This window comes from Aphanomyces astaci (genome assembly GCF_000520075.1).
Source record: "Aphanomyces astaci strain APO3 unplaced genomic scaffold supercont1.13, whole genome shotgun sequence".
Lineage (NCBI taxonomy): Eukaryota > Oomycota > Saprolegniomycetes > Saprolegniales > Verrucalvaceae > Aphanomyces > Aphanomyces astaci.
Window position 1 is genome coordinate 240305 of NW_009798276.1, and position 19774 is coordinate 260078.

The 19774-nt window shown below is 48.2% G+C and overlaps 8 protein-coding genes across 10 annotated transcripts in view; 6 read left to right on the forward strand and 2 right to left on the reverse strand.

Annotated features, from left to right (window-relative positions):
- Positions 1-44: 44 nt before the first annotated feature.
- H257_06533 (hypothetical protein) lies at positions 45-5593 on the forward strand (the record flags this gene model as incomplete). Its single annotated transcript, XM_009831790.1, has 6 exons — positions 45-1294; positions 1361-1635; positions 3243-3478; positions 3536-3770; positions 4425-4779; positions 5287-5593. The coding sequence occupies 6 exons, from the start codon at positions 45-47 to the stop codon at positions 5591-5593; spliced, it is 2658 nt and encodes an 885-aa protein (XP_009830092.1).
- A 2826-nt stretch (positions 5594-8419) lies between these two features.
- On the forward strand, positions 8420-10334 carry H257_06534 (hypothetical protein). The gene has a single exon (XM_009831791.1). It carries the CDS (start codon positions 8431-8433, stop codon positions 10138-10140), a length of 1710 nt encoding a protein of 569 aa, XP_009830093.1. The 5' UTR covers positions 8420-8430; the 3' UTR covers positions 10141-10334.
- Positions 10335-10638: 304 nt separating this feature from the next.
- Positions 10639-11577, reverse strand: H257_06535 (hypothetical protein). The gene has a single exon (XM_009831792.1). The coding sequence runs from the start codon at positions 11513-11515 to the stop codon at positions 11048-11050; it is 468 nt and encodes a 155-aa protein (XP_009830094.1). The 5' UTR covers positions 11516-11577; the 3' UTR covers positions 10639-11047.
- A 374-nt stretch (positions 11578-11951) lies between these two features.
- H257_06536 (hypothetical protein) lies at positions 11952-12875 on the forward strand (the record flags this gene model as incomplete). The annotated part of the gene is made up of 4 exons (XM_009831793.1): positions 11952-12041; positions 12110-12375; positions 12425-12633; positions 12685-12875. The coding sequence occupies 4 exons, from the start codon at positions 11952-11954 to the stop codon at positions 12873-12875; spliced, it is 756 nt and encodes a 251-aa protein (XP_009830095.1).
- A 945-nt stretch (positions 12876-13820) lies between these two features.
- On the forward strand, positions 13821-14642 carry H257_06537 (hypothetical protein; the record flags this gene model as incomplete). The annotated part of the gene is made up of 1 exon (XM_009831794.1): positions 13821-14642. The coding sequence occupies one exon, from the start codon at positions 13821-13823 to the stop codon at positions 14640-14642; it is 822 nt and encodes a 273-aa protein (XP_009830096.1).
- A 308-nt stretch (positions 14643-14950) lies between these two features.
- H257_06538 (hypothetical protein) lies at positions 14951-16161 on the forward strand. The gene is made up of 5 exons (XM_009831795.1): positions 14951-15182; positions 15286-15413; positions 15482-15610; positions 15700-15884; positions 16000-16161. The coding sequence occupies exons 1-5, from the start codon at positions 14998-15000 to the stop codon at positions 16057-16059; spliced, it is 687 nt and encodes a 228-aa protein (XP_009830097.1). The 5' UTR covers positions 14951-14997; the 3' UTR covers positions 16060-16161.
- Positions 16162-16245: 84 nt separating this feature from the next.
- H257_06539 lies at positions 16246-17683 on the reverse strand. Of its 2 annotated transcripts, XM_009831796.1 has the most exons (6): positions 17390-17683; positions 17072-17334; positions 16895-17001; positions 16742-16803; positions 16453-16661; positions 16246-16391 (listed from the first exon to the last, which is right to left on the reverse strand). In XM_009831796.1, exons 1-6 carry the CDS (start codon positions 17651-17653, stop codon positions 16319-16321), a joined length of 978 nt encoding a protein of 325 aa, XP_009830098.1. In that variant the 5' UTR covers positions 17654-17683; the 3' UTR covers positions 16246-16318. The 2 variants fall into 2 exon arrangements, with proteins under 2 accessions (XP_009830098.1, XP_009830099.1); XM_009831797.1 differs by having other exon boundaries at positions 17072-17683.
- Positions 17684-17822: 139 nt separating this feature from the next.
- H257_06540 overlaps positions 17823-19774 on the forward strand; it is a 7958-nt gene continuing 6006 nt past the window's right edge. For both annotated transcript variants that reach the window (XM_009831798.1, XM_009831799.1), the window contains exons 1-5: positions 17823-18368; positions 18414-18555; positions 18648-18711; positions 18830-18948; positions 19285-19558. In XM_009831798.1, the coding sequence (XP_009830100.1) occupies positions 17876-18368; positions 18414-18555; positions 18648-18711; positions 18830-18948; positions 19285-19558 (1092 nt within the window). In that variant the 5' untranslated portion in view covers positions 17823-17875. The remainder of the gene's footprint in view (positions 18369-18413; positions 18556-18647; positions 18712-18829; positions 18949-19284; positions 19559-19774) is intronic.

Genomic DNA, 19774 nt, shown 5'->3' on the forward strand with positions numbered 1-19774 from the left:
AATCGTTTGAACCAAACAGATACAGCCAAAATCCATTTTACGACATGGAGTTCTGGGGCACGCTGCAGAAGTCCTTGGGTGGCGGCGCGGTACCAGCAGACTCGGATGCGTACGTGAACAAGTTCTTCGACAACACGGCTGTGGAAGAGTCGTGGGCGATCGATGAATGGACTGCCAAGTTGAAGCAGTTTGTCGCGGCGCAGCTCGCCGACGGTCGCCGCGTCGCGCTCGTCACGTGCGGATCTGCGACGGTGCCGTTGTCCGGGGATAGCGTGATGGATGCCGTGTCGTTTGGCGACCGAGGCGCGGCAAGTGCGGAACACTTCCTCCGCGCAGGGTACGCTGTGATTTTCCTCCACCGACACGGGTCATTGGCGCCGTTCTCGCGCCACTTTCAATTGTACATCCGGGACAACCGGTTCTTGTCCATGCTGCGTGTCGACGACACGGACAATTCGCTGCATGTGGACCCCCCCAACGACGACCGCCACGCCCAAGACTTGTCGACAATCTTGACAGAAGCCAAGGACACGAGCGCGCGCCTTGTGCATGTCTCGTTCACGAGTGTGCAGCAATACCTGTTCTACCTCCGCATGGCGGCCTCAGTGATCGACTCGGCAGCGTCGCGCGGGTTGATTCTCTTGTCCGCGTCGGTTTTGGACTACTACGTCCCGTCATCGATCCCATCGATCCTCCCGTCCATCCCATCCACCCCGTCCACCGCCGCTTCACCACCACCACCACCGTCCTCGAACACGACCAAGAAGGAATCATCCTCCTACCTCACGTTGAACCTCGTGCGCATTCCCAACCTGATTGCGAAAATCCGGCGGAATTACGCGCCCAAAGCATGCTTGGTCACGCTCAAGTCGGTGGCGGACAAGGGACGCCTGCAACGCGCCGCGTTTCGAGACATCGAGCGGTGGGGCGTCGACGTAGTCGTGGCCGACTCGCCCATGCTGCCCAACGAACTTGCGCTCATTTCGCCGCAGGAAGAGTTTGTCGCGAGTCCGCACCTGGACGAAGACTGCCGCCACGTCGAGCTCGAAGTCGTGTGTGCCGCCATGCTCGTCGAGATCCATCGCGCATGGTCCACGCGGCGGCAGATCCTCAAGCAAGGCAAGGCGCTGCTGCTCCTCACGGCCAAGTTCTCCATGATGAAGGAGAACGATACCCTCAACGAGGACGCCATGGGCAACAAGAACGTTCCGTTCAAGCGAGGAATCCGCATCTACACCGAGCGGCGCCACCGTCCCCCGAGTACGAGTCCCCCCCTGGTTCAAACCCCGTCCGAGTTGCCTCTGCCACCTACTAGTAATAGTACTAGTTCTAGTAGTAGTACTACTACTACTAGTAGTAGCCCCATGTACGAACTGGACGCGATCTTCCAAACAAAGTCGCATTGCGCGCGCGCACATGTATGGAAGCGCGTCGCCGACCACGACGACTCGATCAAGGAGGTGATGATTGCGTTTAGCCCTGCTGGCACCCCCGAAACCATCCGGAATCTCTGGGGGGACCTCTGGAACGGCTGGGACGAGGGCGAGATTGCCGACTTCAAAGAGCAGATCGGCCACGTCACGCTGTCGTCGGCGCTGTACGGGCTCGCGCACGGGGTCACGGCCACCGTCGGAGGTATGTATACATCGTGTACATGTATCATATATATATATATATTGTCTTTAAACTGCATTTTATGTGAATAAGCTTGTTGTTGTCGCGTTGCACCGGAATACTTAACTTCGATCACATCGTAAAGTTGTTGTTGGAGAGAGCGAGTAGTTTGATTGGCTACTTGATTCTTGTTCTGTGTTTTGATTGGTCGATAAATTGTCGGCTGATTTTGTTAGCGCTGCTGCTCATTTCAACCTTGCGATTATACTCTTCAGGCGGAGTGCATAACGCGTTAGCTGCTTCAAAAATATATCTAAAAATTTCTAAATATGAGATATATGATAATATTATTTATTGCCATTTAATTTTAATTTTAAATAGTTAATTAAATTATTTATTATTTTATTTAAAAAAATATAATATTATAAAATCTCTTCAGATAGATTGAGACACTCCAAATTCGAATCGAATTGACAATATTGTGCTTTCGAGTGAAATTTCGTGCTTTCTCGTTGGAATTTAAATCGATTTAATTGGCTACCTCAGATGAGCTCAAAATTATTAGGCAATCAAAACCTTCTCAATGAAATTCAACCAATAAGATCGATTGTGGATCGGTTTGGTCGTTGCGATTCGATTGCACCCCCTCCCCAAATTCGAATCGAATTGACAATAGAACTATTATTTCTCTGAGGGTGGGTGGATCTGGATCCCAACCTTTAATTTTTGGCTAAAAATGTGATAATTCGCAAAATATCGAATTCTCCAAATTTTGAATCCAGGCAGAAGATAATTGTTCATTTTTGCCGATTTCTTCGAAATTGCCAAACTATCCACGATGTTGACCGTTTTCTTGATATCCAGACGCACCCTCAGCATTGTACCATCATGATGCTGTTTGTGTCAGTCATCATGTATGGGCGTCGTGGCTGTCCCGATCTAGCCAGTGTTGTTATATCTCAATGGATGATAAATATTGCATCGGACGTTGAATGTTATGGAAAACGAGTAAAGAGTATGAGAGGGGGAATATGTCAGAACGTGGCTACCATGACGGATGATAATGGGAGTGATTTGGATCGAGATGACTTGTATTCTACTTGTTTATGGTGTACATAATGATACTATATAGAACCTATGGCTGTTGTGGCCACATGGACATGAATAATGACGCGAAGATATATATATATATATATATATATATTGTGCTTTCAAGCTAAATTTGGTATTTTTGGTAGATTCGACAAATAATGTCAAATCTACCTGAAGTCGTCGAGATGTCATTTTACTTGAAAACTAATTATACTCACTGGGACTCAAGTCCGATACAACATTGAACTGTTTGTGAAATGGAGAAGCTACCGGAGAGTTCAGCTGCAATTTGATTGGTCGAATGGTTTTTATTTCGAACATTTCATTGGCTACTTGGGTCCGTCGATCGATTACTGCGTCGATTTTACTTTGTCGATTCGATTGGCAGCCCCAGTCTAAAGCTATAGAACCTAAAATAAAATATTTTAAAGCAGCTCCTATAGATAATGGTGATTTTTTTAAAAGCAGTTAAAAAAAGACCATTTTGAAATCGAATTCTTACCAATATATACGTGCGTTGTGTAACGTTGTCGCAGGTGACTACTCCCACGCCCACGCGATGCTCGGGTACATTTACTCGAAACTCGGGTCGGCGTGGTCGGAAGGCGAGCAGACGCGGATTCGGCAGTCGTTTGAGAACATGGTGGCCGTGAATTTCAACCGCGGGCTCGATGCCGTCGACGACTTGAACGACATTGACGAGCTTCGACAAGCCAAAGCCATGGCGCAGTGTCTTGCGCCCCTCGTCCGGTCCAACACGATGACATCGCAGGTCTAACAACTACTTTAACTGGTCGTGTACTTTGCTTCATGGGCTGGCTGGCTGTAGGAAGCGGCGTGGGTGCGCCATGGCTGCCGCCGCCGCCCCAAGACCGACTCGTTCGACGTAGATGCGTCCGACGAGGACACGGCGTGGACCGCCGCTGCCACCGTCCGCGTGCACAAAGCGATCAAAGTATACTTTGACGACATGGTCGCCGACGGCATCCTCGACGCCGTCCTGCCGTACGTCCATGCTGGCTACACGATCGACGTCACGGGGTACTCCATGGGCGGCATGCTCGGTGCGTCCTCCCTTCCATGGATAGTGTTATGATTGTGTATGGGCTTTGCACTGTTGCAACTAAGGTAGTCGACGACGTGGGCTTGCGTGATATTTATTATTGTACTTTTCCGTCAAATTTGCCTATTTTGGGGGATTGATGAAATTGAGCAAAGGAGTATGATTGGCTACAAAGAATGAAGGTTGCAATATGATTGGCTAAAAAGGTGGATTGTTGCATCATTGCAGTCACAAAGCTATTCTTCAAGTTAGTATGATATAAAATTTCGAAGGTCCGGTGGTTGATTCAATCAACCGCCAGTGGAAATCCTGCGTAATATCACATTGAATTGGCAGTGGCAAGTTGGTATGCCCCAGTTTGTTTTCCATATCAATGGGAATATATCGTGCTATGATTTATATTGTCGTTTGACTTGGTCAGATTTTGCCCTGAATGTTGCAAAACTTTGCACTAATTTTGGATGTAAACTGTGTAATATCACATTGCACGGTTTGAAGTGGCATGCACACTCATTCGATAGTTGCACGAGTTGTTTGATTGGCTGTTGGATTCGTGATCTCGGTTTGGATTGGTCCATCGATTGTGTGTCGATTGAACCCTCCCAATACGAATCGACAACAATATATATATATATATATATATGGTTGGTGGCAGGTCAATTGTTCCTGCTCAAGCTGGGTGACCTGGCCTACCCCAAAGTGCCACTGGCGCACATGAAGAACATCCACGGCGTGTTCTTTGGCACCCCCCGCGTGGGGGACGCCGGGTTCGCGGCGCGGATGAAGGTCCTGTATGGCGGCGACCAGCTTTTGAACGTCATGCATCCGTTGGACACGGTGCACGCGTACCCGCCGACGTCCGAGGGGTACGCGGACGCGATGCTCAAGGTATTTTTGAAGGAGCAAAACGGCACCAACCGCCGGACGCCGTCGGCCTTCTCCGTGCTGCCGGTCACGCGCGCAATGGACAAATTGCTGGAGAAAGCAGCCAAACCTGCCCACACCAATGCGTACGTGAATACTATGTACGGAGGGGACCAGTGGGGGAAGTAGTGGTATTGCCCTCTTTCAGCCAAAATTTGGAACCAGAAATATTGCAATATTCAGGCCCATTTTAGGGCCGAATTCAACAAATCTGATCAAAATTGAAACATGTTTTGCTTGACGAGATTTAACCCAAATCCAAGACTTCCACGTGGGATTTACTCGTTGAAGAGGTCCTAAACGCCATATTACAAAATATTGGACCTTTTACCTCCATTTTGAAAATGACATTTTGGTTAATCCCATTTTGCGAGAAAATCGGAATATTATTTTTGAAAGGTTACCAGACGTACCCTAACTTTAGTCATACACGAATTCGATGTTGAAGCGCGAGAATTTGATTGGCTACTTGATTCGTGTTCTAAATGTTTTGATTGGTCGATCGATTCGATTGAGAACACCGTACTCCAATACTTTTGAATCGACAATATGTACATGTAGTATGATGGCTGAAAAGGGATGGGGGTATGTAGATGCACGTTTTGCGACCGCAACGACCACCAGTCGGAACAGCATCGGTGCCGGTACTGCACTCGACGCGGAGATCACCGCGGGGACGCGTGCCCGCATCGGAAGGACGGATGCGCGCTGTGTGGGAACAAGGGCCACTCCACGGGCGAACATCGCTGCAGCGTGTGCTCCCAGTTTGGCCACCGAGGACGGGAGTGCCACACCCAAGGCAACGTGGGCATGGTCGAGCTGCTCGCGTACTTTCGGTTCCACCATTACTTGTACTACAACACCAACCTCAAGCAGAACGTCGAATTCTCATCCGAGTGATCATAGCGTCCACACGTTTATTTACCATAAAAGTTCGTTGTGTTTGGGAGCAGTTGTTGACAGTTTACACACAAAAAACAACTGGTTGTCATGCCAAATGTGGGGATTAATTACTACTAGTATGGCCAAAAACATAACATCCTCGTTTTGGCATCACATGCCAACTTCCATGGTGTCCATGGCCTCCGCGCGTCCGTAAAAGTATTCGAGGCGTAGCGCGTATTGATTCAAACGGTTAGCATCGACCCCTATTCAAACTTTTAAGAAATGCAATAATGCTGCGAAAGTTACCATCGATAACCTGTTCAGCAATTCGCTCGAGATATTGAATTCGGAATTCATCTCGAGTCAAACCATTCGGTGGTGGGCCCATGAACGCGGCTAGTCGCTCACGCCGGAGTGTCTTGATTTGGGCTTTCATCGACGACCACAAATTCTCGATCGGATTCAACATTAATTTCGAGCAGTACTTTGCTTTATCCCGTTGGCGAACGCCGCGGTTTTGCAGTCGTCGTCGTTTCTGAACGTTGCGACGACTCGTTGCTTTGCGGAGAGAGGTATGCGTTCGTAGGGGCCTCGTGGCTACCGAGGGGGTTATCAAGTACTTCAATTGGCATCATTACCGGAGTTCGTGGGGGTGCAGCGACGCCCATGCTGTGCGTTCCTTAGCGATTTGAATAATGAGCATTCAATATGTTGGAGGAAAGCGCGCGCATTACGAACTTCAACTATACTTTATTCAAGTATAAATTTCGAATTCTTGCCTTCGCGCGTTTTCCTCCGAGCTTCAACCACATGATGTTTCTACCAAAACTGATTTGCACTCCATGGAACATACCACTCCGTCCCAAATCACTGACACGTTTGGACATTCTATTAGTTGTGAAATTAGAAAACAATCAATTTTATTAAAAATATTACTTTATCCAGTACAGTTGAGCCAATCACAAGGAAGGTGACATGGGTACATTTAAGTGACATTGACATCTTCCTGGGAATTAAATTGTACAGCCGAAGTCACCTCTTGTTTTCGATATATTTGAGACAATCTCCATACATTCTTCAAGTCCGGTGAACATTTGAAAATTTTGGGTTGAGCGGCTGATTTTATTTGAAGAATACACACGCAGTTTTTGGACGAATGGCAATATAATTATATGACCTTATAGCCAAGATCCTACTCTTTTGGTTGGTACAAATTTCACACAAATCCAATGATTGGTCATAATACCACAATGTGGCAAACATCAAACGTGTCAGTGATTTGGGACGGAGTGGTACTAATTATTTGAATTATTTCATTTTCATCGGGCACACGACGCAATTCATCGGGCAGATGGCCAATTGCTTGGGCACGGCATTATATCGGGCACACCGCCAAATATATCGGGCACACGACCTCGGTGTGCCAAATTAAACGGGCACATGGCTAATTATATCGGGCACGCCACCAAATATATCGGGTGCACGGCCATATCGGGCACGCCACCAAATATATCGGGTGCACGGCCAAATACATCGGGCATTCGTCCAACTTAACTGCAAAAAGGTGTAGTATATGTACTACTACTACGTAGTAAATATATTTTACTTTGAAATACTTCGTGAATTCACAGTAGCAGTTGAAACAAGGGTGAACCAACCATTAATTATATAGTAAGTTAACGTAGGAAATAGACACTTTAAAGTTGCCTTTGACGGTCATGGCATTACAACAGTTCGAGTACGTTGGGACCTCCCAAACATCCATCCCACCCCTGCGGACGAATCTATCGGCCGCCGCCCTTGGAGCATCTAAGGGGTCGAAATAAAATAACGCATAACGTTACTATTAATAGTAAAACCTACTACTACACGTAGTACGTAGTTAAAACATACTATTACCGTATATAACACTGTATTGCGACAGATTATCTATTGTGACTCCTGTAATAACTGATAATTTTCCTGTAATAACTGATATTCACTTGTGAATATGTTGAATATACTTCAAAATTGTAAAACGCAATGGATTAACAAAATTTTGAGTACGAGTGTCGGCCGGTTGTGAAATATCACCTGTCGCAATACTAGTACATATACACTACAGTGTATACGGTGCTATTAATAGCTACTAGTACGTAGTAAATGTCAAATCGAGTCAAGATACATCATGCATACAATTCTCGAAAATACATTAAAATGTATTTTCGAGAATTGTATGCATTATGTATTTGACTAATAATGACTGAAAATACATTAAAATGTATTTTCGAGGATTGCATGCATGATATATTTTGACTCGATTTGACAATTATGCATACTACTACGTAGTACATGTAGTACAGTACTACTGTACGCATTGTCAAATTATGTTTTACTACGTATTAATAGTACTAAAAGCTCTGTAATACCTGCTGCAGCATATGTATGTTGGTCGGTGTTACTATGTGACAATTATGTTTTACTACGTACTTCGAAGTAGTACGTAGTAAAACATATTAATAATTTGTCACATATTAATAATACTGAGTAACACCGACCACATACGTACAGTACTAACTAGTACACTGTATGATGTAGCTTGTACTTTGCCCCGTTGTTTATCTGTACACTGTATGATGTAGCTTGTACTTTGCCACGTTTTTTATCCGGTTATTGTTCGGATAAGCTTATGAGGCAAGCCACTTGAAGCAATGTGTCACAAGGGTTTTCTATGTTGTTGACGAAGCGCTGCCTTTTTATGGAACTGTCGTGTTGGGATCTTTTTTTTAGCGTCCTTTGATTGGGTGAATGGGCGTCCACATCGCACCTAGATTCGAGATGTTTTCGCACCTACATTCCAGATTTTGTTAGACATGGCGAATCTCAAGCTGCCGTGCTGTGGCCTCTTTGGTGGTCTGCTGGGCTATCTCTTCCAAAGCAACACCGTACCAGATAATGCGCCGTCATCTCCGCACTACCGCCCCCCTCTCCTTACCAATTGGCACCCATATACATCCCCTCTTGTCCAGCCCGAAGTCATCGACATGCGTGGAGGTGGCCACCTCGACATGTACGTCGGCGAAGTCTTGCATGCGTGGGGTAGCGGCGCGCCATCCGGTACAGTGTATGGCTTTGGAAGGGAAGGATCAGCTCCTTCGTTTCCGGGTCCGACCATCTTAACCGCGCGGAATGTCCCCATCTCCGTCACATGGACCAATCGCCTGGGTACGGCACCCCACTTGCTCCACCGCAACACCGAGCCGTCGTTCCTCGTGGAAGCGTCCGCGTGCTACCCAACATGCGGCGTGCCGACGTCTGTGCACATTCACGGGTTAGAGAATCCGCCAAAATATGACGGCATGCCCACCCAAACGTTTTACCACAACACAACGTTCAAGGCCAAGTACGCGAACCGCCAGTTTCCGTCCACAAAAGTCTACCATGATCACGCGTGGGGCCTGTCTCAGTTGAACATGTGGGCGGGCATGGTCGGGCTGTACGCCGTGCAAGACGCGGAATTGGAATCGAAGTTCCATCTGGACAAACTCCCCGACATGACGTTCATCCTCCAAGACAAGCTCATCAGTGCCGACGGCGCGTTGCTGTACACTGAGAAACTCACGTGTAGCCCCGTCGCGCCTACAAAGTGGGTCCCCCAAGCGTATGGCAGTGTCAACACGGTGAACGGCGTCGTGATGCCCTTCGCAACCATCGACGCCAGCCGCGTCCGCTTTCGATGGGCCAACGTCGCCAATGCACGGACCTACACTCTGACATTGCCGTTTGCCCATCTGTGCAAAGTGGTTGCCACCGACGGCGGGTTCGTCCATCGGCCGAGCCCCGTTCCAGTGACTGACTGGACGCTATTTCCGCTCGAACGCGTGGAAATGGTGTGCGATTTTACCTCTGTCCCTGCTGGCACCACGTTTGACATTGTCGACAAGCCGCTGCTTCAAGAAAGCGCGTACGTGTACGACGCGCGAGTGATGCAGGTGCAAATTACGTCATCGCAAGGTGCTCGAGAAAAGCAACGCCAAGTGAGCCGCCGTCCTCTTCCAGACACGCTCGTGGCGTTGAAATCGCTGCGGCAATTGCACGTCGACACGTTGGGAATGACCAGACAGGTCACACTGGGCGAGCTCATGGATGGCCATGGCTGCTCGACGCACTTGTATTTACAAGAGCACAGCGCGATAAAAGACGCGACCACAATCAAAAGCACTTTGCACTGCACACTCGGCAAAGTGGAAAAGTGGGAATTTATCAACCCGACCGTAGGCCCCCATCCGTTCCACTGGCACCTTGTGAACGCCCAGTGCGGCGAAACAGAAGCCACGATCAACACGAACGAGCTCAAGGACGTGGTGGTGATCCCGGCGCGCCCGGACGGCGGCGTCGCGCTCGTGTGCTACGTGGCGTGCACACCGGACGAGTTTCTGCTTGTCCACAGTACCCGGTCAGCCCACTCGTTCGGGTTCAACGTACTTGACGACCCGTACTTGGCTCACTGCCACATCATGGAGCATGGCGAGAATCAAATGATGGCGTGGTTCCAACTCACGGCCAAGGATGTGGACAACTGATTGAGCATAGTGGAATAAGTACAGTAGGAAATGAACCTCACTCGTCGAGCATGCGACACTACTACTTACTACTCAAGTACTATTAATAGTACTCGTAAGTAGTAGTACTATCGTTCGTACAGACGACTCACTAACAGCATGCTATCAGTAATCACAACACCCCGAAACCCAGTGATTGGTCGAGTTCAAATTTGAATTCCAATCTACATTTGCACACAAATATCAGACGCAAGGCGTCAGCGGTGGTACACCAACGCGCAGCGCAAGTTGCTTCCCGAGGGAGGGAAAGTATAGTTATTTGATTATTTCAGTAGAAGAAATGATATTTATACTTCTTTGTGCCATGCAAGGAGGAGAAATTATTTCTTCTTATGATGATACTGTACTTGCTTGACACATTACAGAAAAAATAATTCTTTCAGGCAGTCGGAATGAATTATCTATTGATAGAGAAGTATTTGAATATGTCAACAATAACCACTGAATATCAACATGAATAATATGAATACATTTATTTCTTGAGGCCCACCGCAAAACTTATTTCTGTCCTTGGCGTCCAGCGACCATAAAATATATGGTCGCTGGAAAACATAAATTATTCTCTGGCCAGGTCCATTACTATATTGCTCTAAATAAATAATAACTCTTGTCGAGAATATATACGGTAGATTTCCCTACCTCTGTGGGCGGCCAAGGCAAGAAGCCCCATCAGGGGGCGCAGCGTGGTTGAGTCAAACCGCGAATGTGTTTCAAAGCGTCGAGTTGGAGGTGGCGTATTGGCGACAACAAGGCGTGGTACGGTGCGCGCTTCTGCATTTCAACGACAACGCCATGGGTGTCGACGAAATAGTTCATGTGTTGAACGCGCATGGCGCGACCCAGCCCATCACGATCATGCATGTTGCGTTCAAGACAAAAACGTGGCGTGGTCGACGTTCATTATGACGTGGGGGCCGTGGAACGAGCACATTTTGTACTCCAAGTGCGCAGCCATCGCGACCACAACCACTTGGTCGACCCTGTCAACTACGAGTGCTGCTGGCCTTGCAACACCCCTTGGCACCCCGAGCCAGAAATGGGTTCGGAGATGCCGTCGTACCATATTACCCGAGCCAAGTTTGGTCACTACGGGGGACATGGATTTGTTCTTTGTGCCCACGCCCAAGTCGATGGCCCGTGCTGTCTTGAGCACAGTTGCGCAAGCCACGACCGCGCTACCCAAATCTAACGCCGACTTTCGCAACATGATGCAGGCCATTCCAATCTTCACCGTGAGCCCCGTGCCTATGACGTGGCACCCGGACAGCCTTTTGTTTATGGGTGACGACCCCACATGCCCGACTCGTGAACCCAAGCCATTTGTCCAGTCGTCCATTGCATACGACGTCTCGTGCAGCGTCCAACAGCGTCACACGATGCTGCTACACAAGTCCACTGTTTGCCCTTCTCGATCTTCGCTCCACCTCTACGTCCGCAGAGGTCGACCCCATCTGTTCACAGTGCCCAACGTTGGCAACTTCGTGTGACACTCCCGCGCCACGACTGAAGCGCTGCAACTGTTTCAGCAACTATCGCCCAAGAGCTGGAACCAAGAACCTCGAACGGCAGTTTCGACAGGCGCAACGCAACGTTATGGCCTTGAACGTCATGACGATGCATTACCCCATTCCCAACTCCTCTTGAGCCCTCCAGTTGGTTTGGGAGAGAATATCCGTGGGCGTTCTTTGGGTGGGTAGTACCACCCAAAGAACGCCCGAAGCGGGAAGTGATTTCCGTCGAAGGCGATTATTCGATACCTTATCATACGACTCATGTCCGACAAGTACCGACCCATCGTTAACCAAGCGCAGGCGTTGGAAGCCCCCCGAAGCTCGTCGCAGTATTTGTGGGTCGTGTCGGTGGTCATGAGGTCGATTCTGTGCTGTGCATGGTGGGCACCATCATGGCCATCTACACCGTAATCCCTTAGAGGCCGCATCGTCGGTCGCAACTTGTTTCAGTTCAATCGCATTGTGGGCGTCGTGTGGCTCGGTCAGCTGTGCACGGCATGGCCGCCATCAACGTCCTCAGCACCACCTCCCCGCTGACACTTGTGACCCGCCACAAAATGGCTTCGTTTGAACTTCAACCCTTGGTGCTGCTGTTTCATGAACGTCGCGGGGTCTCCAATCCCGGCTTGGAGACTCCAAGGGCGGTAGGCATGCACGACCCTCTCACTCGCACCGCCCAGCGCTCGTTCATTGAAGGGTCGTCATGATGCCTTCCCTACAAGTGTGGATGTAAGGACTGGCGCGTTCGAGTCGCTCTTCTCCGTCCAATGGCCAAGCCCGCCATTCAAAGATGCCTGCCTCACGTCGAAGCGGAAGTTGATCGTGGTCACACGTCAACACGTAGGCGAGGTACTACACGATGCCTTACGACACCTGCCCAACCGATCCATCGCGCCGATTGTGGTGCTCTTGGAGGTGACCATGTTCAACCAACCGCTCCCAGGTACTACTGCTCGTCTCACTCACCATCGAAAGAACTCATCGTCCATTCCAGAGATCGTTTTTGGACTGGCCTTCATGGCCGCGCTCGACAGTTGCTTCCGCGGACTCGTCGCGGCCGACAAAAAGACGTGCACAATGTCGCTTGCCGGCATCGTCGTCGTGTCTGGCTTGGCGTCCGTCGCTGTCTCCGCGTACAACGGCGACGCGATGAAAAAAGCAATAGAGAGTTATCGCTCCGCTTAGTAGTTCACTTCATTCACAGAGTGAAACGGGATTTAAAGAACTTAGGGGAATTACTCTCGGAGATGAGAAGTTGACGAATAGTCAGCTTAAAGCGGTTAGAAAGGTGCTTAAGTACTTACTCGATTACTAGTAGAGTAGAACCAAGAAATACAGAAATTGGAAGTAAACCTCTATACCCAATGTCTTTTTGAGAAAGACAGAAATACATAATCTAGAGAAATACAAAAAACATATATTTCAATAGTTTGATTTTTGTGAAATACAAAAATACAAAACAATATATTTCAATAGTTTGATTTTTAAGATACTGTACAGTGTACAACATACTAGAAATTTGGAGGTTTGATTTTTCCCAGCAACACAAAGACAAAAACCCAAGCTACTGTACTTAGTATGAGAAAATCTGAAAAAGACAGAATACTGTTTTAAACATTCATGATACAATAGACGTATTTACAGGCTGTTAACTGCACAAGAAACTTCCGTGAGAATAAATAATTTACTCCTCATTTTGAAGTAGTATAATATATGTAATACATATTAATAAAATATATGATCGGAACTTTATGCACGAATGTGCATAATGAACTTGATATTGTTTATGTTGGCTCTCTCTACCTTGAGGCGAGTCATGTTGACAGGCTCCTGCTTCTCGTATGCCTTGATGATCTCATCCACAATGGACGACATGGTTTTGACGTAGACTGCGGAGTTTACACCTATCGCCACACAGCCAGCCGACTATTGCGCGGGCTCCGACCACTTGTAACTATGCGAACTTTATCCGGTTAACAGCTATTCCCAGGTAAACTTTATCCGGATGATCTAATCCGGCCAGTTATAATTCGGCTTCCCCAGTTAACTAACTGTAGCTGAAGTACAGTATCCCCCGTCGGTGCAGTCGCTATGTCTCATCCTGCAAAGAAGCCTCGTAAGCATCAGATAATGGTGGCCGAAGCAAACAAGCAACTAAAAATTCGCTACGATGCGTACCTCGACCGACTACTGCTGAACGCGACTTGCCCAGAGGATGACGAGGACGATGACGTGAGTTCCCCCGTTGTGGTTTGTGAGTCGATTTCGAAAGATGCTTTCCGAAAGTGGGAAGAAAAACACGGAGGCGACCTAGGACGTTGGGAGTACGTTCCGTTGGATGCCAATTGTGGTCGCATTGAAATTGACAGTTTGACGACTGCTGTACACGCAGAAGCAGGAGGGTGTCTGTACTGGACGATTCTGCGTCAATTGCTAGATATCGGAGGTGTTGATATGGGCGACACATTGAAAGATCGGCCATCCCAAACACATGACGTGGGGGATAGGCTTCAACGCGCAGATCGAACGATGAGCGGCAGGCAGTCGGCCAACACGTTTCCGAATGTCATCATTGAAATTTGCTACTTGAATGGCTCGTGGAATACACTCGTGGCAAAATTGCATCGTTGGATCAGCCCAGAAACGACTGTTCAAGTTGCCATTGGAGTCCAAGCGTGCAAGGTGCGCCGCCGTATCATTGTGATTATTCGAGGAGATCCTCTGATTGAGCAAGTAGTCGACTTTGATGTCAAGTCACATGCGGTTATTCCACCAGCAACCTTTCCCTCGTTTCCCCTGCATTTGATTTATCACAACGGCCCACTCCCAGCAGAATTGGCTGGACACGCCAATGACGAAATCGTGCTCGATTTGCTTACACTGCGGGTGCGAATTGCCGAAGCGCTGGCCGAAATGCTGGCTGCTGCTGCAGCATTACCTGCCGCCCAGTAACTAAAAGTCTTTTTATCGTTTCTTGTGTTCTAAATGAGTCGCTCTTTTCATGTAACGTTGGCTATACAATCGAATGAAATTGGGGTGTTCTCAAAGTACTCTTTCCCTTGTAACCGCAGTTAATTAATAGAAATGGCCTATTAATAAAACGTCATATTATATTAGTAACACGTTAGTACATTGTTTCTACTTCTATATTACTATTAGTACTACTTCGAAGTATAATAGTATTCTGGAGTATGTATGAATGCTACCTAATATTTGGCACGTAACTGGTTGATACTTCGAACTACAACAATATTAGAGTGAGCAAAATAATACGAAACCGAATTGCGACTGCTGAGACCTGTCGTGGATGGAGGGGCCGCAATCGTTGTGGGAGTCGGCGCTGCTGCGCTACTCGCCCAAGGAAATTCTGTTCGTGTCATTCGCTGGCATATTCGTGCTCACGCTTGTGTTTGCGTACGTTGTGATCGATCCAAAACTACCGAGCGGCACCCGCCCGTACCAAAACTTGTCTATCCAATACGCACAACCACGGTACAAACGTTACGCTGTTCATCCACTTGTGTGTGTGAGTGTGTGGAGATGTGTACAGTACGTGGACAATGGTCAGATTGTTGACAATGCTATGTTGTACTAGCCACGAAAACACCGCCTTCTGCAGCACTGACGACGACGAGCTCGTCAAGTGGTGCTCGTTGCGTGATATCGACAGGGAAATCCACTTGTCTCAAAGCAATAGCGACCACCAAACGTCACTTCGTCGGCGTACGCCCATGTGGCCAACATGCATATCATGGCATGCTCGATCAAATGTGACGCTATGGCTACTGTAGGCACTAACCACCTCCTGAACCCGCCTGAAGCCTCGTCCCCGGTGTCCATCGAGTCTACCGCTGATATTATACATGAGGCCATCAAGTATCGCTCCGCAGACTGCTCGATGCACCTGAAACAAATCGCAGGTCTGAAACCGCCTAGCCAAGCAACTCAATTGGTGCAATTGAGAAAAGGATGTAAGTTTGACAGAAGGTTGATGGCACTGCATTGGTAGATCGGTTGGACACGGGCGATGTGGAAGGCATGAAGGCGCCCCTACAGGCCATGCAGGACACTTTGGCCTACTTCAAAGCTCCTTCCACGCGGGACATCAACCAAGTAAGCGTGTTTTGCAAAGCGCTGGTGAAACACGATGGTCTGGACTTGCTTCAGAAGTTAGTGCAAACCTGTGCGGACGCTGTACGTTCCTATATGCTACGCCCTCGTAATTCCTTGATGCTTTTCGAACCATATTTCATTGTACTGTATATTGTATTATGGCCACGAGTGGAGTTTAACGCTTGGGGGACTATAGGACATTCAATCGATTGCCCAGGCCATCATTGAAGACGCAGTTCCGTCCATTTGGAGTTAACCGAGCCGACTGTCGCAGGATAACTCAATGTTCATATATTCGTACACCTACTACAGTACCACGTCGTAGTACTACTGAAGTAATACAGTACTAAGCTTACTATGTGATACTAATCCACACGGGTCCTTCTAACTCACAATTGCATGTTGTTTCGAGTGCAAATGCTACTGTCAACCATACAGTATATATAGCAAGTGGGTTCCCTGGTGTGATTAACGTCGATCACTATGCTACAATGTACTAGCGTAGCTACTACATACTAGTCGTCTTCGAACGTGCCAAATGTACTAGGGACGAACGACACACCTCCTGCGTGCAATGCTTCCAATATCCTACATCACGACAATCATTTCCGTTAAAGCAACTAGTCTTTTAGTTGAAAATCAGCCTTACGTGATAAACTGAGACCCCGTCAGTTTGACCGCACGCGTGTCCAACAGCCCCAGCGACGTCAGCGTTGAGAGCACAATCTCCTTGGTGGCCGCCGCCGTATCTTCTTTGCTAGCTACGCGCAGAAACGGCGCGGCAAACTTGGACGTGAGCTGAGACCGCAGCGTTTTGTTCTTGCGCTGAAACGCAATGCGCAAGAATGTGTCGAGCCTCTGCGACATGGTGCAGATGATGATATGAGGTGTACTGTAAAAGGGACTTCAGATTGGAGCTATAGGCACTTTGCATGTACCGCTAGGTCGTCCACCGGTGGCTGGTCCGAGTGCAATGTGATCTTGATCACTCGCGAGTCCACTAACCACGAGTAGTTAGTTAGTCCAATGATCATGGAATGTTCATAGCTATATATATATACGTTGACATAAATAGCAAAACCTTAAAGTACCTTTGGGTGGCGGCACAAAGTTCTTGCGTGGCACTTTCGCCACGGACGTCACATCTGCTTGAAACGATGTGTTGACTGACAATCGACTGTAGTTCTTGGTCCCCGTTCTGTGGCATCCATGATATAAATGGGCAGATTCGTTTATTTTGATCTGAAATAGATGACAAGAGAACGTACGTAGCCATCAGACGCAGCGCAAACTCTTCTTGCACCATGAGCACCGCGCCGCGGAAGCGTGGATGCGGCGACTTGCCGAGCAGCTGGCCCACCACGGGCGACGAAATGTTGTACGGGATGTTGGCCACACACAAGTCGAACTTGGGCAAGGACGCCATGGACATCTTGGCAAAGTCTCCGTGCACAATCTTGAGGCGGGCGGCGGCGATCTCTGCCGCGAAACGCTCCTCGAGCTGCGCGATCATGCGGTGGTCATACTCAACCTGAGGGGTACAGTGAGGTGAGGGAAGTCAACAAATGGACGATCGAATCACGCACACAAGTGACTCGCTTCGCCACGCCGAGCAACAGCAATGTTAGGTTGCCCGTCCCGGGGCCGACTTCGAGCACGTGGTCTGACTTGTGAATTTCGGCCGCGTCGACGATGGATTGCAACACCGACGTGTTCACTAATAGATGCTGACCAAGCGACCGCTTCAGGGATGGCGTGTTCTCTACCCGTACACTGGACACGGTGGCAAACGGAGATGCCTTGGCAGGGATAGCCATGCTTGACCGACGGAAGCATGATCGAAGCAGCATCTTCCCGAAACGATTAAGTTCAAGAAGCACCAATGAGGTCGATTACCTTATATAAGAGTACTTGAAGTAAATACAATTGCTCATTTATTCTGGGGATAAATGATTATTTATACGATGGGTGTGCATATTCTAATTTTTGCTATCCGGGTCATATCATCCGGATAAAATAGTCGGCAGTTTGCTGTGGCCGCCGCGACTGTGTCCGACACCTTTGAAGTCAATATGATCAACATCATGAAGCGATTTGTAGAGTCCTCGGTGAGCCAGGCATTGCATGAGGGCACACAGGATGCCGATAGTGCTGCAAGTGCCGCTACCGAGCCTGGGACGACGTCGGCGCCGTTTTCGGCGTTGGATCCACCACGCTCGAATGATCGATCGACGCCGCAAGGTGCACCGCCTTCTCGAGAACGGACTGCGTCGTCGTCGTCAGACCCTACGATGCGCCGCACTGTGCCAAAAGCGGACCTCGTCATGGCCATCGAGCGGTTTCAATACGCGATGTTGCTGGCCGAGCGAAAGACCGCCGTGACACAACTACAGAAGCTGTGGGTCGAAGCCGACATCCCCGACGACGCGCACCGGCTGATCATTCCCGTCATTTTGAACGCGCTAGTCACGGATCCGAGGGACACGGAGCTCATGGAAGCCATGCTAGAGCTCATGCAGTCGATCGTCTCGACCAACCCGTCGAATGCCTCCATTCTGCTGCAAGGTGACATCGTCCTAATTGGCTCATGTCACTCACAAGAACATGTAGAGCCACATGCGCTGGACACGATTCTTGGGCTCATGCAAGATCCGTCGCCGTGGATTCGAGGACCGACGGTGCAGCTCATCAAAAAGGTGCAGGATGGCGACTCAGCCAGTTTTGCCACGCACATCTTGGCGTGTCAGGAAGGGTATAAACATCATCTTTATATATATATTTAAAATATATTGATGTATCTCATCGAAATCTATCACAAACATCTATTCACGCATGAAATTGCAGACTGCGATTGCTCTTGGAAGTGGTCGAAGACAAGCGAGAGCACATTCGCGATACCGCGGTCCAGGTAAAACGACTTTAACTATTTATCCCACCATCGCTCGTTTATTTATTTCATATTCACTACAATTATATACTATACGTTGTACTATGCAATATATAATAAATAATGGTTCATTTATTAGATCCTGCTCAGCATGACGTTAAACCAGTCGCCTCTGACACTTCGCCACGTCCAGCAATTCCTCGCGTTCGAAGATGGCTTTACGCGTTTGTTTCAAATCGTCGACTTGGAGCTCGAGGGGTACAAAATCGCTCATATATATATATATATATGTATATATTATATTTATAATCTTGGCGCCCTGCATTTGTATATGTATATATTATATATTCGATATCATGGCTACCTGCACATATATGTATACTCAATATCGCGGTATTTTTCTTATGTATATATCATCGTGGCTATCTAACACAAATATACATATATATACTAATAATCCTATCTATCTGACTATATATATATTCATAACCATGGCTACCATGCATCCAACATATATATTTAAAGACATATATACCATTTGAATCCGTTGAATTGGATATTTCTAAGGCCAGTCTTATATTATGGGGTTTATAGCCACGGCCTGGACAGTGCGGTGCTCGTGGACTGTTTGCATGTAATCGTCAATATGGTGCGCAATAACACCATGTCGCAGTCGCTGTTGAGGGAGACTCCGTTCGTGCCCGTGTTGTTTCCGCTGCTTCTGGACGCCGGCCTCCCTTCCCCCGACCAGCCAAATCACCACCCGGCGCCACTTGAAGACGACGACGAAGGCAATCAACCGTCCAGCACAGGGCTGCGTACTACGTTGGACATCCTCTTGTGCCTCGTTGGACCCGTCTACCCCAACGTACGTACTGTCCCCCCTCTTTATACTCCATATATATCGGAATATACTTGCCCAATATTGGGTCAAGGTTCATGTGATTGTTTGTGTATATCTAACAGTATACCTCTTTTGGCTGTGGATGGCGATACACTGTGTGTACCTACCTATCTACCTACCTACTTCCTCTGTTCCAGGTTACTGCCGACATTTCAAAATTCGCATGTTCCAAGTTACTGG